Raw genomic sequence first — 13,560 nt, 5'->3', positions numbered from 1 at the left:
GACTATCATTTAAAGAAATTATTGAGGTCATCATGATTACTGGTACGGAACACGGACGGTATTTGTCAGTTTTCTCGACGCTGTCGTATACAAAATGTGACTAACATTGGCTGGCCGTGTCGATATCTTCTCGACGATCCAAATCAACGCCACTTAGGCTGGTGTCAGTGCTTTACCGCACGATCTTTCGACAGGCGAAAATGTATGGGATTTGACAGCTGCAAGGTTCGCACGATTTCTCCGCACGACAAAATCAAAATCATTTGATTTTATCGGATGGACGCATCCGATTTTATCTGTCAACAAAGTTGGACGTTATAATCTCGGAGTTGTGGCTTTCATCTAAGAAAAATAATAAAATTCATTTAATCGCCTTAGAAATTGAAAAATTACAGGAAAATTGGTGGACCTGTCGTCCGACAAAACATCGTGCGGTAAAGCAATGACACCAGCCTTACGCGTCGAGAGTCTGCGCGGAAACGAAACGGCGCTTCTTGTCATTTTTTCGCTATTCCAAAGTGTTGTTTATCTTTTGTATGGGACAGTGTCGAGAGAACTGACAGGTACTGTCGTTTCCGCCCCAGCTATCATGATGACCTCATATAACAGATTTATCACTGAATACAATTGTAAGAAAAACATGCTTTCTAATGTGTTCGCACCTGACGATATCGGAGTGTTTTAGTAGAGACATTAATATCGTTTAAATTATTCTGATAAATCTCGATTCTTTAGAACTTTTGAACCAGATCGGACATTCAATCGATGACAATCTCGCATTAGACACGTTTCGTTGAAACATCATGCCATTCAAAAAGAACATACATTTCATCGGTAGCTTAACGTCTCGATACAGCAACAATACGAAGAATATGCAAAAAAATGTTGATAACATCAAGATACAAGCTCAGCGCGGCAAACACGTACTCTTCTGGGCTGATTGAGTACTTGTGTTCTCCACCGAGCATGATCTGCGTATCGTAGACCAAGTACATGGAGAAAATCAATGCTCCGAGTGCGGAATAAATTAGCGTAATTACTGTTCCTTCAAAAAAGATAGCAATCAACCCGAACATGAAAAACACCAGTACGACACAGAACAAGAAACCACCCATCATCGTAAAGTCATACTTTGTCTGGAAAGCGAACAGTGTCAACCCAAGACAAATCACAGCAGTTATGCCAAGTGCAATCATCACCTAAAAGTATAAGTAATTTAAAGAACGTTTATAAGACAAACGGTAAATCTTTTAACACACAAATTATCACTTACCACATCTGCATCGTATTGTGCAGAGACCACGGCAACCAGGAACGATTCGGCTAAAGTAAAGAGGCCCAACAGTATAAAGTTCATTGGTGCTTTACGCCGCATTTCCCCACAGCAGGAGATGCCGATGAGCGCTACGAACATAACGATGAATGCAATCCAAAATAGAGGTACACTTTCTTGCACCACACGCCTCGTTGGCTTGTGGAGCATGACGACAGTGACAAAAGTAAACGTTATTGCCAGCTGTACCTATAATATAGCAAACATATAAACAGTAAAAGATGATAAGGAAACAATCGGTTTCAAGTGTATGCTGCTAGCTATACGTACGGTCAAAATGGAGTAAACTTTTTTTATGAAGCCTCGTCTTATGGATTGATCACTGAAGTCGAAGCCTTTAGCAGTTGTCGATTCGGCATCGTAAGGGGCATATCCTGCGGCCTCCGGTGACGGAGCGAACGCACTTGGGTGAAAACCCGGAGCGACGGCGGGTTGTGGAGCAAAGCCCACATTGTATCCTGGTTGTTGCGGGTACGATTGTCCGCTAAAGAATTGTTGTTGATCACCTGAAAATGCATACACAGAACAAGACATTAGCAGATTGAAGAATTAGGCTGACACCGGGGATAATTGATTTTTTTTGGACATTCCCCGATGCGTCAGCATCTGCTCCAGGCTACAGGACCGTCGCCGTCTTTTGGTACACTTTGTAGTGGTTTTCACGATCATTGCGGTACACTTTGATTTCATGTTATTACCTTGCATTCTGCTATGGAACAGGTAAAGTTTTCCCTTTAATTAAAAACAAATATGAAGAATTATTTTCGATTTTATTGCGTAGATATCATTCAGCGAAGCTCTGAACAGGTTTTGCTGTACTGACATATGTAAAAAAAAGTATGGCAACACGCCATAACCATAGACCAAGGTGAATAGATACATAAATTATGGCATTATGTTTAAAAATTTTGAAGTTCGTTTAGTTTCGTTAAATAGGCAAATTTTAATCATTATAATGAATGATTAATTTAAACGTTCTTTATTCACACGATGTTAGGTATTTTTCCATTTTAACCGAATTAATGACAATTTTTGTATTGAGTTTAATTGAAGTTCCTCGAAAAAACGCACATTTGTATGAAAATATATTAAGAATCCGACGGGGATTGAAAAGTATGTATTACAATAATTTCAATTCAAAATCGGGAAGTAAGTGAAAAAGAATCCAAAAGGTCAACTAAACCCGAACGACAATTTTTTTAAAACTTCAAGCACCAGTGGAGCCCGCTTTTACCCTCAAAGATTACTAACAATTTCTATCATATATTTTAGATCAACTCCTTTGAATATCTTTCAAACACTCTTTGCAGCTCCCCCGGATCCAGTGAGAAGTCCTAGCGAGTAAATGCCTGATGTGTATTATCCTTTTTCTCTGGGCTGAGCAACATGAAAACATTGCCTCGCACATGCGCACAACCTGGAGCCTCGCCAAGATGAAGACATTGTTTTGAAGTAGGAAGCTGTAAAAGCAAGAGTTATTTACGTGCCATCGGTGAACTCAGCAGGAGCTGCAGCCTCTTCTTCGGTAGAGGATTTGCAGGAGCGGAGGGTTTCTCCTAGACCGAAAAAAGAATCCATCCCAACCCCTCCATCTCACGTCCTGCTGATAAGTTCAAGCAACTAGAAAAAAAAACTCCTTCCGAAAGTGAGTTTGATTTGTATTCTCTGCCATTCCGCACTAGTTGAAAAAGCAATAGTGCAAAACCACATTGACTACAGCGACATAAAACGCCAGCAAAAGTGGATAAATTATGAAACCAACGTTAACGACGGCATATGGCACTAGCATTGATCGGTGAGTGTAAAAAAGCAGTACTACAGAAGGACACTATTATGTCAACAAGTTTTCAATGGTGACTACCATGAAACACGTTTGGACAAGGAACATTCTTTTAGGTACTTACTGACATATTTGTGTATTAGTACTTTTCGCCAACAACGATACTTATCTTTTGCGTCAGATGTGAACATTCTAGATTAGCAGTTAGTATTTTCATCGCTTTTTTCAACCCTCTATCGATACATCGAAATGGTTTGATAGCTGGTGATTTCAATGTAACGATTATATAATCAATCACGGTCATGAGTGTTTGTGGATGCATTGAAGGATATCTGGTGATAAAATCATGTTCTATAACTTTTTTTGGCATGGTGCTTTTGTACGGGAATATTTGTTTGCATAGAATTTGGATAATTCATTAAAATGTGTTTTTTTCTTTCGTAGACGAAGACTTTTTACCATTCGTCAGGACAATACGATTGGCACATGCATAAACAGTCCGCAAGGTTAGATTGACTCGACCTCAAACAAAGCCCCGGAGGTGTTGCTGCAACAGTAACGGAATAAGCCAACGATTAGAAAGCGATGGATTTCGACCGGATAATGCGAAAACTGAGGTCTCCGAGCGGATCCCCACACGTAGCGGTTTGCAGCATATTTTTACTGGTTATTTCGTTCGTGGTTGGGACGCCCAAAAATGAAACAAGCACACGTTCCACGCTGGTTCGTGGTATCGGTGGCCAATATTCGGAGTTGCTGTCTGGAGTACCCTCACCACTACCGCCGGTCGCTGAAATGCTGAAGGCTCAACCACCGGCCTCCTTCGACGATGGGTCGCAGCCTGTCTTTCCGGATCGACCGGATGCTGTTTACTTTGCGGTGGCCGTGGGTGGTGGCGCTAAACTATGGGGACGTACGTTGGCCCGCACGCTCATCGATATGGGCCCACCGTTCGGGAACCCGCAAGGACCTCCACTCAGGCCCATTTACATCAACCTTCCGGACAATGGACGGTTTTCCTCTAAGCTCATCACGGGGGCATGCGATTCGATCGACGGTGTGCCACTGGCCGGAATGGTCATCGTGGGTGACAGCCAAGCGGCAAAGTCGTTAGCCCTCGCTGGTAACGCGATGAAGGTGCCCGTCCTGTGGGCGAAGGGAGGAATTGCCTCACTTCATAATTCCCACGATGAGGTAAGCTAAGGGGCTCACAGAATCATTTGGATTTACTTTACCAGCGGGTTCTCTTTTGTCCCATTGCAGCTATCAACAAAATTACAAGCAATACTACAGCCATCCTCTAGGGAAATTTTTGAAGCGATCAGAGCAACCTTTTTACAAGTAAGAGTGCATCTATCGCGGGTTTTATATAATATTTAATACATCCATTTTTCGCGTATTTAAAGGTTCATTGGCATTCATACCACATTCTCTGCGATGTCGATACATACGTTCTTATCAGTGGCAAAAAAGGCACTCCGCTTCGTCAAAAGCCGCTGAATCCAATTATAATAACACTTCCAACGAACTTTGATTTAATTTACAAGTTAGTAGTTTTTTTCAGGAAGAATCTTGATGAAGATAAAAATATCAACAAATTTATCTATTTTTTTTTTAGAAAATTAGCCTATATCTCTCGATCTACCAAAGGCGTGGTGTTGGTACTTTGCAATCTCAAAGTTGCTCGACTAATAATGGCCGAGGCACAGCGCATGAAGATGCTAAACGGACACTTTGTCTGGCTGTGGATGGACACGACATCAGCAACCGAGTTCTACGAGGCAGGCCAAGCTTCATACAACCCCAAACAGCAGATGGAAACCGGTGTCGGGATGGGTGGACGCAGCGAGCTAGAGAATGATTTCTACGACACGTTCGATTTGCGGCACCATTCGCATCTGGCCGATCTGGTGGAGCGGAGGATGGAGTTTGAGGACTTTGATCCGAGACGAAAGAATCGGACGCGCACATTTGTAGAAGGCTACTCGGCGCGGTACGGGAGTGCGGCATTAATCAACCCGCACCCGGACGGGGATTCGATCGGTTCCCTGGGGGCGTCCGGAAACTCGAAGCAAGGTAAAGCACGACGTCCGGAGAAGGTGAAGAGTGGCCGGGTTGAAAAGGATGGACATAGCAATCATAGCCTGGTGGACGTTTTGCGTCGTTCAGATCGGTTCGAAGAGGACTCGGAGGAGTTCGATGACTTCGAGGATGAAGGACGCGTACTTCCATTAGCTGCGGTCGACGATGAGCTGGGACTGCCGGCAGTGGACAGTATCGCTGGGCAGGAAATGAAGCTGAAACGAAGCAGCGAATATCAGCTCAAGCCGCACAACTCCTCCGGTCACGTACTGTTTCACCATAACCAGGATTTCCCGGTTGGGCTACTTGCCCTTCGACCGGTTAAGATGAAAATTGATCGCCACTTCATCCGTGCGGCTGTACGATTGTTTGCCGCGACCTGGGCCAAAGTCGAACGGGAAGATACACCGACTATTGGGAAAGGACGCTCGTGGCAGAGTTCCGGGTCAATCAGTACCACCCGAAGCACAACGCAGGATCTTCCCAAGGGACAGCGCGGTCAGCGTCCAGGGCAAGCGCCCCGGAAGCGGTCGGTTGTCGACAACATTTTAACATTACCAGTTAACAGTGCAAATACACAACAAAGTGTTCACGAGACTAGCTTTTTAAGACATGAACCCCACTCGACGATAGTAGACGGCGCGGGGACGTCGGTACCACCGCAAGCGGAAAAGCAGGAATATCCAGGGAATGTAGCGATAGACACGGGAGCGGCCAAGGAAACGATGAACGTGACATACGATATTATTTCGCCTGTAAGCAATAGTAGTGCAAATTTCAGTGATGTCGGTAGTACAAATAGTTCTAGAGTTAAACGCCAAAGCACCTGGTGGTCAGCGCCCACAAACCATAAGTATAATACGGACCGCGGAGGACCGGCAGGAAGTGGCGACCGTGGACGTGGTCGTAGTGGTGGTGGTGGTGGCGGTGCCACTCGCTACAAAGGAGGATGTATGGGTTCGATCAACCGAGCAGAGCAGACGAAAGCGTACAACTTTGCACGGTATAAAAGACAATGAAAATGTGTCTTCATCAGTTGAACTCTATTGATCTGTTGTGGTTTTTTTCCAGAAACCTCCAAACAAACGCACGCCAAGCACTCTCAGGATTTCCGATAGCGAGTGGATTTATCGAAAAATCGCTTGTAAGCCATTTTGAAATATTGAACCTGGTGCCAACAACGAGACAATCATCAACCAAACCAGACCACTCCGGTGATAATTCGTCGCATGGCAAACACTACGGCACATCGACGAACGGTACGGCCAGCGGATCCGGAACAATCGGTACGGATACGGAGAAAGGCAATTTGGGCATCGCGACAAAATGGCGGAGGGTAGGGCTGATAACGGGACGATCGGTCCACCTGGATACGATTATTTGGCCTGGTGGAGATGTTACCGTTTCGGGTGAGTTATACATTTCCATCGACTTTCAAAAAGTGGGCAAGACCCATCTGGGGTTCGCGACAGCCGAGCGGTAGCGCCGGTTAGAAAATCGGCCCATGATCGCCGAGGCTCACCACCTCAACGGCGTGGGTTCGAATCCCAACCGAGACCGGACCCCTCCCCTGTACGAGAGGATTGACTATCCACGTACACATATGGAAAAAGTCTCGTAAGCCCTTAACGGGCAAGAAGAAGGAGAAGACCACTTCCATCTATTTTCCACATGTCAAAATGTTAACTCGGTTTACTGAAAAGAACCATTAAACTTAACATATTCAACTCATCCCTAGGTCTATCCGGTAAAGCAAAAACAATGTTCCGAGTGGTAGTTTCAGTGGCGCCACCATTCGTAATGGAATCGCCGGTAAACGAGGAGGGCGAATGCCTTCGGGGCCTCATATGCTACCAGATATATACCACCGGTCGTCACAACCTGACGTTGATGTTCAACGAAATCGAGCGGCGTAACCGTTTGAGGGAGATCGATCCGGCACCGCATCTCTATAACGAGGACCGCCATCAGGCATATCCGCTTTATCGGTGAGTATGGCCAACTCTCATGGTAAAGTCGGGATGTGTGCCCTCCTTATTTACTAATGTTTTTTTTTCGCCCTTCAGCAAACGCTGCTGTTACGGTCTATCGATGGACTTGCTGCAGAAGCTGGCGGCAGAGATAAACTTTGACTTCCATCTGTATATTGTCCACGATGGACTGTTTGGACGTAGAATTCCTGGCTTAATGAATGAAAAGCAGACGACGGGACCAGTGCCCCCAGTGCGTAGTCCCACACCATCGACCAACGTGGAATCAAAGTCAAAGTTTGACGGTAAGCGTTGCCAAAACGAAGAATCTGGTATTAAATATAGCAGGCTTAGTTAGTAAAATATATTGTAAAAATCATAGTAAGCTTAGCTAGAACCTTAATGTTCTATCAAGTAAATAATAATATTCCTGCCCTTCCCAGCGCAATCGGGAAGAAGTTTAAAGCGTGGATCGAAACTGAAACAGGCACAAGCTGCTGCAAACGCCAGTAGGGATGAGATATCCTACTATCCGTTTGAGTTCTCTACCGCTCCACCGGTTCGGACTCGACAACAGTGGAACGGTGTTATCGGGGACCTCATGTCTGGGACGGCTGATCTATCGTTTGCTCCATTGAGCGTCTCAAAGTATGTATTTCGGGACCCCCGTAGGCATACATACTATGTAAGATACTATGTTATCTATTAACTCGCTTGCTTTTGTTTCATCTCAGGGCCCGCTCGGAGGTTATCGACTTTACTATACCATACTTCCATGGGGGAGTATCATTGCTGGCTGCACCAGAAACGTCCACCGACATACCACTGCTGGCGTTTTTGCTACCCTTCTCGCCGGAACTTTGGATAGCCATCTTTACCTCGCTGAACGTCACGGCCGTTGCAGTTGCGATCTACGAGTGGTTGAGTCCGTTCGGCTTGAACCCTTGGGGGAGGCAACGGAGCAAGAACTTTAGCATGTCCTCCGGTACGGTTTATCCAGATTCTTTATACTACACATTTCAATACTGTTCTAATGATATGCTAAAAATCTTAATATGTCTCACGTAACAGCGCTTTGGGTCATGTGGGGTCTACTTTGCGGACACTTGGTCGCCTTCAAGGCGCCGAAATCGTGGCCCAACAAATTTCTCATCAACGTGTGGGGTGGCTTCAGCGTCATCTTTATTGCGTCCTACACTGCCAACATCGCGGCACTCATAGCGGGCCTATTGTTCCACAACGAGGGAAAGTACTACGAAATGTCGGTACGTATGTGTAGACAGTGTGTGATCCTCATGATGCTTGGAGATGAAACTTTACTACTTCTGCTTCTTAATTCATACATAACTTTGTCAGATGTTAACGCAACGTGTTGGTTCGCCAATCGCTACCGCAGCAGAATCGTACGTCCAGCAGAACGATAAGCGACTCTGGGAACACATGAAAAAATATCAACTACAAAGCATCGACGAAGGCATACAACGTTTGAAGTATGGATGTAAAATACCCACTTCTTGGATATCGAAATACCAAATCTCTTTGTTTTGCCCCTCATTAGAAATGGTACCATCGACTTACTCATGTGTGATACTCCTATATTGGATTACTATCGCGGGACGGACCAAAGCTGTTCCTTACAGCGGATAGGTGATAATTATATTGAAGATTCGTATGCCATAGGAATGTCCAAGGGGTAAGTTAAACCTGCTTCATAATAACGTTTAAAACCGATCTTATAACAATATCTTCGGGTTTCACTAGCTTCCCGCTGAAGAAAACTATGTCCGCCCTTATATCCAAGTACTCCCACGACGGCTATCTGGACATACTCACCGCGAAATGGTATGGAGATCTACCCTGCTTTCGGCTGGACCGCGAGATGGCACAACCGAAACCGCTCGGTGTGACGGCGGTAGCCGGTGTGTTTTTGTTGCTCGGTGTCGGCATGGTGCTCGGCGTACTGATACTAATCATCGAGCACGTGTTCTACAAGTATACGCTGCCGATACTACGCCATCAGCCGAAAGACACGATCTGGAAGAGCCGCAATATCATGTTCTTCAGCCAGAAGCTGTACCGGTTCATCAATTGCGTCGAGCTGGTCTCACCGCATCACGCGGCGAAGGAGTTGGTGCACACGATACGTCAAGGCCAAATTACCAGCTTGTTCCAGAAGAGCGTCAAACGGGTAATGTATTGCTTATGGTGTTTTTGATATTTGTTGGATATTTAAAAACTTTAAACATTTTTTTTCGTTGCTGGGCGAAAAAGAAGGACCTTAGAAGTGAAGCTCTGCATAAACGAAAAAAATGGATGATTGCAAGATGTTATTCTATGCAAAAAAGATATGTATCTTATGCAAAACGATTCTAACATTGAGAATCAAAGATCCAAATTGTCTTCAAATTTATTTCAAAATCTTTCAAGTGTGAAAACGGATTCCCTTCAATGTATCTAAACTTGCAAAATTTTTATGTTTTTGTATTTGAGTTGTAAACTTTACATCTGCTATTCGAGCAACCCATATGCCATGGCTTCACGAAACGAATGCCAGTATTAGTGGCAACAATTAACACACTTTTCCCTTTGACCCAGAAGGAGGATGAGCAGAGGCGACGGCGCAAGAGCAAGGCCCAGTTCTTCGAGATGATCCAGGAGATACGCAGGTAAGTCCACCCTTCGGTTTGCCCTTATCCACGTGGTCAGTGTGTTTTATGCGTGTGCTTTAAACGAACGTAGAAACATCAAACTCAACAGGGTGCAGCTGGACACGGACGTTGACGTGGATGCGTCCCTATCGGCGACATCGGAGAGCACTTCGCAGGCGTTACTGCCGGAGGCACATCCGGTCGGTGGTGGGCGACTGTCGGTGTCTGCTTCTGCCAGCCGCCGGGCCAGCCCTGGCCAACGGTTGCGGGCCGGGTTCGGGTTCGGCAAGCGAGACGCCAATGCCAGCGCCAGCAAGAGTTCGTCCTTTGCGTCATCGTTGAACGTGCGCCGGTTCAGCACGGACAGCATCATCAGCGAGCGGCTTGGGACCATCGGAAGACGGCTCAGTCGAGATGCGGCAACCAGTTCGCCACCAGATCTTTCGCACCATTTCGAAACGTTTGGCAAGGGTGGCGGGGTTTCGAAGGAAGCGTCCAAATTTGACACCTACTCGGGAAAAAACAACAGCAAGGAGAGCATCGTCGCCGTGTTCAAGTGCGACACGTTCAACGGGAAGCTATCGGCCGGACAGGACACGGTAGACGCGGGAGCATCGTCAAACTCGGCAACGAGCGTGAACAAGGACACCGGACGGGTGATGCCCGAGGGAGAAGAAAAGCCCGTCCTACCAGTGAAAACCAGAAAACGTTCCCGTCGCTCACCACTTAATCTCGAGCTGTACGAATCCAGCCGCCGGCGGCTAATACCTATCAATGAGCGTGTGGCGCAAGGGTTGGCACCGCCATTCCTCGAGGCAGACACCGGCAGCGCATTGCTGCGTGATAAGCTGCACGAAGAGTTGCGCCTCAAGTACGGGCAAACGCGCTGGAAAGGTTCTTCTTCTGGGAATGGTGCATCGGAAAGTGTGGAAAACGGTGGGGTGGAAAGCATCAAATCAACGGAAAACCAGGCAGGAAGCAGTAAACGTCGACCAAACCGGCGACTATAAAAAAAATTACAGTCAGAAATCGAACACCAACAAAAACAACTGATAACATTAATATACAGGCACATCTGGTATGTGGAGCTCATTAGTGTATAGAAAGAAACCAAATTTTGCGGAGAATACGATTGATGTAGGAAGGAACAAGAAAAACACAGATGTCAGTGTTTAGTCCTAGAAAAGGGCACAAGAAAAACAAAAAATTAACGAAACGAAAACTTAGCTACACACGATATCATGCGATGGATAGATCCACCATTTCGTTGTTCATACCCGCCAAAAATGGACATCGAGCATGAAGAAGGTTAAAGCATTTGTAAATTCGTATCAGCCACGGAAGAGCGCGCTAAGCGCGCATAGGTAAAGTTGTGGCGATAACAATGGCTGTAGGATCTACTGCCGATGAGTTTCTGTTCGTGTTTTCAGTGGCCACCATTTAGCCTGTCAGTCCTCGTTACTATTACGTATCTTGGCACCGAAGCTAAAACTCCATCCACCAAAAAGGTGGGGGAGCTTTCTTACACTTACTGTCATAACATGACATTCTCTGTGTCTAGGAGTGCCTACTTTGATATTGCTAGCAAGCCTTCTCTCCTGTGTTCAGAGGACGTTTTTAATTTTAACTATCGCGGCTCTATATAATGGAACCAACGGGTGTTAGGCCTTTTTCGTACTGAAATTCAATCATTTAACGACCTAATACGAAGGGAGATTGTGTGGTACATTTGCGGAACTGTAGCGTACAGGGGATGAAGAAAATATGTGACGACACAATTACGCCACGTAAAGTGGTACTTTTGCGCTTACTTACCACAATGCTACATTTGTTTTCTTACGAACTAAAGCTTCTTACTACTTCCAGCAACGGGACGATTCGACATTGGTGATTGTGCAGGGGTAAATATACTAGAACTTTTGTGGTCCAATTTCAGAAAGCAATTTCAATGTTCCCAATTATAAAACAGTCCAGGGGTCTTGAACCATTATACGTACACTGTAAAAATAAGGATACAAAATACAAAAAAATCTTCCATAAGCACTTCACAAAAGAAAGATATTGGCAACTAACAGGAACTAAATTTCATGCAGTTGTAAAATTAAAGCTAATTTTTACTGTTCATTGATGGCTCCAATATTTATTCCGCTCCCTGTGCTAACATGTCTATAGGATATTGATGCATATAGTTTCTTTGCATTACAGTTCATCATAACAGAATCCCACCTTGGTTTATTGAATTTCCGTTTTTCATTGCAATATATTGATTAGGTAATTAGATATCATTTCAGATAGTTAAAAGCACCTTTTAGGCAAAACAAAGGATTAAAATAGAAAAGTTCCACAACTCGGTAATATACAAACGGAAAACAATAACGACAAAAAACAGGCAAATGGAAAAAGTACACTAACATCACAAAAGGTCTGAAGGGGGTTGAATTTTGCGATTTAGAAAAGTAATGAAAAAGAAAAACATAACAAACCAGAAACAACATTATATAATATTAAAAAAGGTAGCTTTAAGATGCGATTGATGGTAACGTACGATTGAAGAAAAAAAAACAACAAACTACTACAAAACGTGATTTAAAAACACTAGTGAACAAAACCGTAGAGCGTAAATTGTGCCACTGTGTAATTTAGACTGGATTGTAAAAACATTGTCTACCACTTTGACAAACACAAACAGAAGTTTGAAACACGATGGGATAGCAGAAAGCAAGCTGAAGAAAAGTAAACAGAATTAGAAGAGCAAAATTGTAAACGAAAGAAAACCCGAAGGCAAACGTAGTGAGAGCAAATAAGTGGAAGGAATTTACATTAATGAAACAAATTAATACAAAATGGGAACGAAAAGTGAAAGCAAATAAGCCAAACTCTATTTTTAACTTGAGTTTCTTCTCGAAAATCAATAGTAATTGTATGATGATGGTAGTAAAATCTATACGAATTCTTAAAAGACGTCTTATACAAGTAACTATCAACACTTTCGGAGTAGCATGAACACACAGCATTCATAAACGAGATAATGGAAGAAAAAAAGCCATACACTTCAGACAAACAGTCGTAACTGAGACAAAAAAGAAACAACTTTAAAACGCCAAATATATTAGAAAGAAAAGGTAAAAGTATGATATTCTCTATTTAAAGATTGTCGTAATTAAATGCCATTCGTTTAGAAAATGAAAAGTTAGAGGTATTTTGGATTTTTGGATTACATGAAACAAAAAAAAAACAACAAGAGTAAAAGAGAAATTAACAAAACTAACTCCACCACTACCATTAGAATTCTAGATTTTGGAAAATGTGAACAAGAGAGAGATATGAACAACGGCAGAGAAACATATACATTAACACACGAAAAACACACATAGAGTGTTGAAGTCTTATGATAGTGAAATACTGGTTGGACAGGCACTATTTATTGGTTTCAGTTTAGAACATTATTTAGTATAACAAGTGCCATTTATTTGAAAACTTTTAAACTGAACGATATCCACTGGGAGGGCCAGCCTGTTTAATGATGATATTGTGTGATTCGCATTTACCAGCAAAATGGTTAATTACAGCATTTTTGGTATTATCTATTATCTATAGAACTGGAAAAAAGTGCCAAATATGTCGAAACACTATATTTAATTAGTGCACATCTCGTACGCACAGGTGAATCAAGATTTTACGTTCAATGATGTTGCTCCCATTTGTCGTCGTTGGTAAAGACCTTTTAAAGGCCCTTCCAGTAGGTTC

General features: G+C 43.8%; 2 protein-coding genes across 2 annotated transcripts; one reads left to right on the top strand and one right to left on the bottom strand.

Moving 5' to 3' along the window:
* Positions 1-459: 459 nt before the first annotated feature.
* On the bottom strand, positions 460-2,156 carry LOC131266197 (protein lifeguard 1-like). Its single transcript, XM_058268590.1, has 4 exons — positions 2,032-2,156; positions 1,604-1,839; positions 1,274-1,522; positions 460-1,199 (listed from the first exon to the last, which is right to left on the bottom strand). Exons 1-4 carry the CDS (start codon positions 2,036-2,038, stop codon positions 840-842), a joined length of 852 nt encoding a protein of 283 aa, XP_058124573.1. The 5' UTR covers positions 2,039-2,156; the 3' UTR covers positions 460-839.
* A 3,718-nt stretch (positions 2,157-5,874) lies between these two features.
* On the top strand, positions 5,875-12,409 carry LOC131266194 (uncharacterized). The gene is made up of 12 exons (XM_058268588.1): positions 5,875-6,198; positions 6,267-6,604; positions 6,934-7,183; positions 7,262-7,470; positions 7,609-7,813; positions 7,900-8,150; positions 8,237-8,430; positions 8,522-8,655; positions 8,724-8,858; positions 8,927-9,353; positions 9,761-9,831; positions 9,905-12,409. Exons 1-12 carry the CDS (start codon positions 5,921-5,923, stop codon positions 10,821-10,823), a joined length of 3,411 nt encoding a protein of 1,136 aa, XP_058124571.1. The 5' UTR covers positions 5,875-5,920; the 3' UTR covers positions 10,824-12,409.
* The last annotated feature ends 1,151 nt before the right edge of the window (positions 12,410-13,560 follow it).

The sequence above is a fragment of the Anopheles coustani genome, chromosome 2 (genome assembly GCF_943734705.1).
Source record: "Anopheles coustani chromosome 2, idAnoCousDA_361_x.2, whole genome shotgun sequence".
NCBI lineage: Eukaryota > Metazoa > Arthropoda > Insecta > Diptera > Culicidae > Anopheles > Anopheles coustani.
This window is presented reverse-complemented; position numbering and strand designations above follow the sequence as displayed.

What these genes read in the sequence shown, in the direction of transcription:
- LOC131266194 (XM_058268588.1), top strand. Translation starts at nt 5,921, where the DNA reads ATGAACGTGACATACGATATTATTTCGCCTGTAAGCAATAGTAGTGCA. An exon ending in ATCAAAGTCAAAGTTTGACG is followed by an intron (nt 7,471 to 7,608) that starts GTAAGCGTTGCC and finishes TGCCCTTCCCAG; the next exon opens with CGCAATCGGGAAGAAGTTTA. An exon ending in GCTCCATTGAGCGTCTCAAA is followed by an intron (nt 7,814 to 7,899) that starts GTATGTATTTCG and finishes GTTTCATCTCAG; the next exon opens with GGCCCGCTCGGAGGTTATCG.
- LOC131266197 (XM_058268590.1), bottom strand. An exon ending in AAGTTTACTCCATTTTGACC is followed by an intron (nt 1,523 to 1,603) that starts GTACGTATAGCT and finishes GCTATATTATAG; the next exon opens with GTACAGCTGGCAATAACGTT. An exon ending in CACAATACGATGCAGATGTG is followed by an intron (nt 1,200 to 1,273) that starts GTAAGTGATAAT and finishes TTATACTTTTAG; the next exon opens with GTGATGATTGCACTTGGCAT.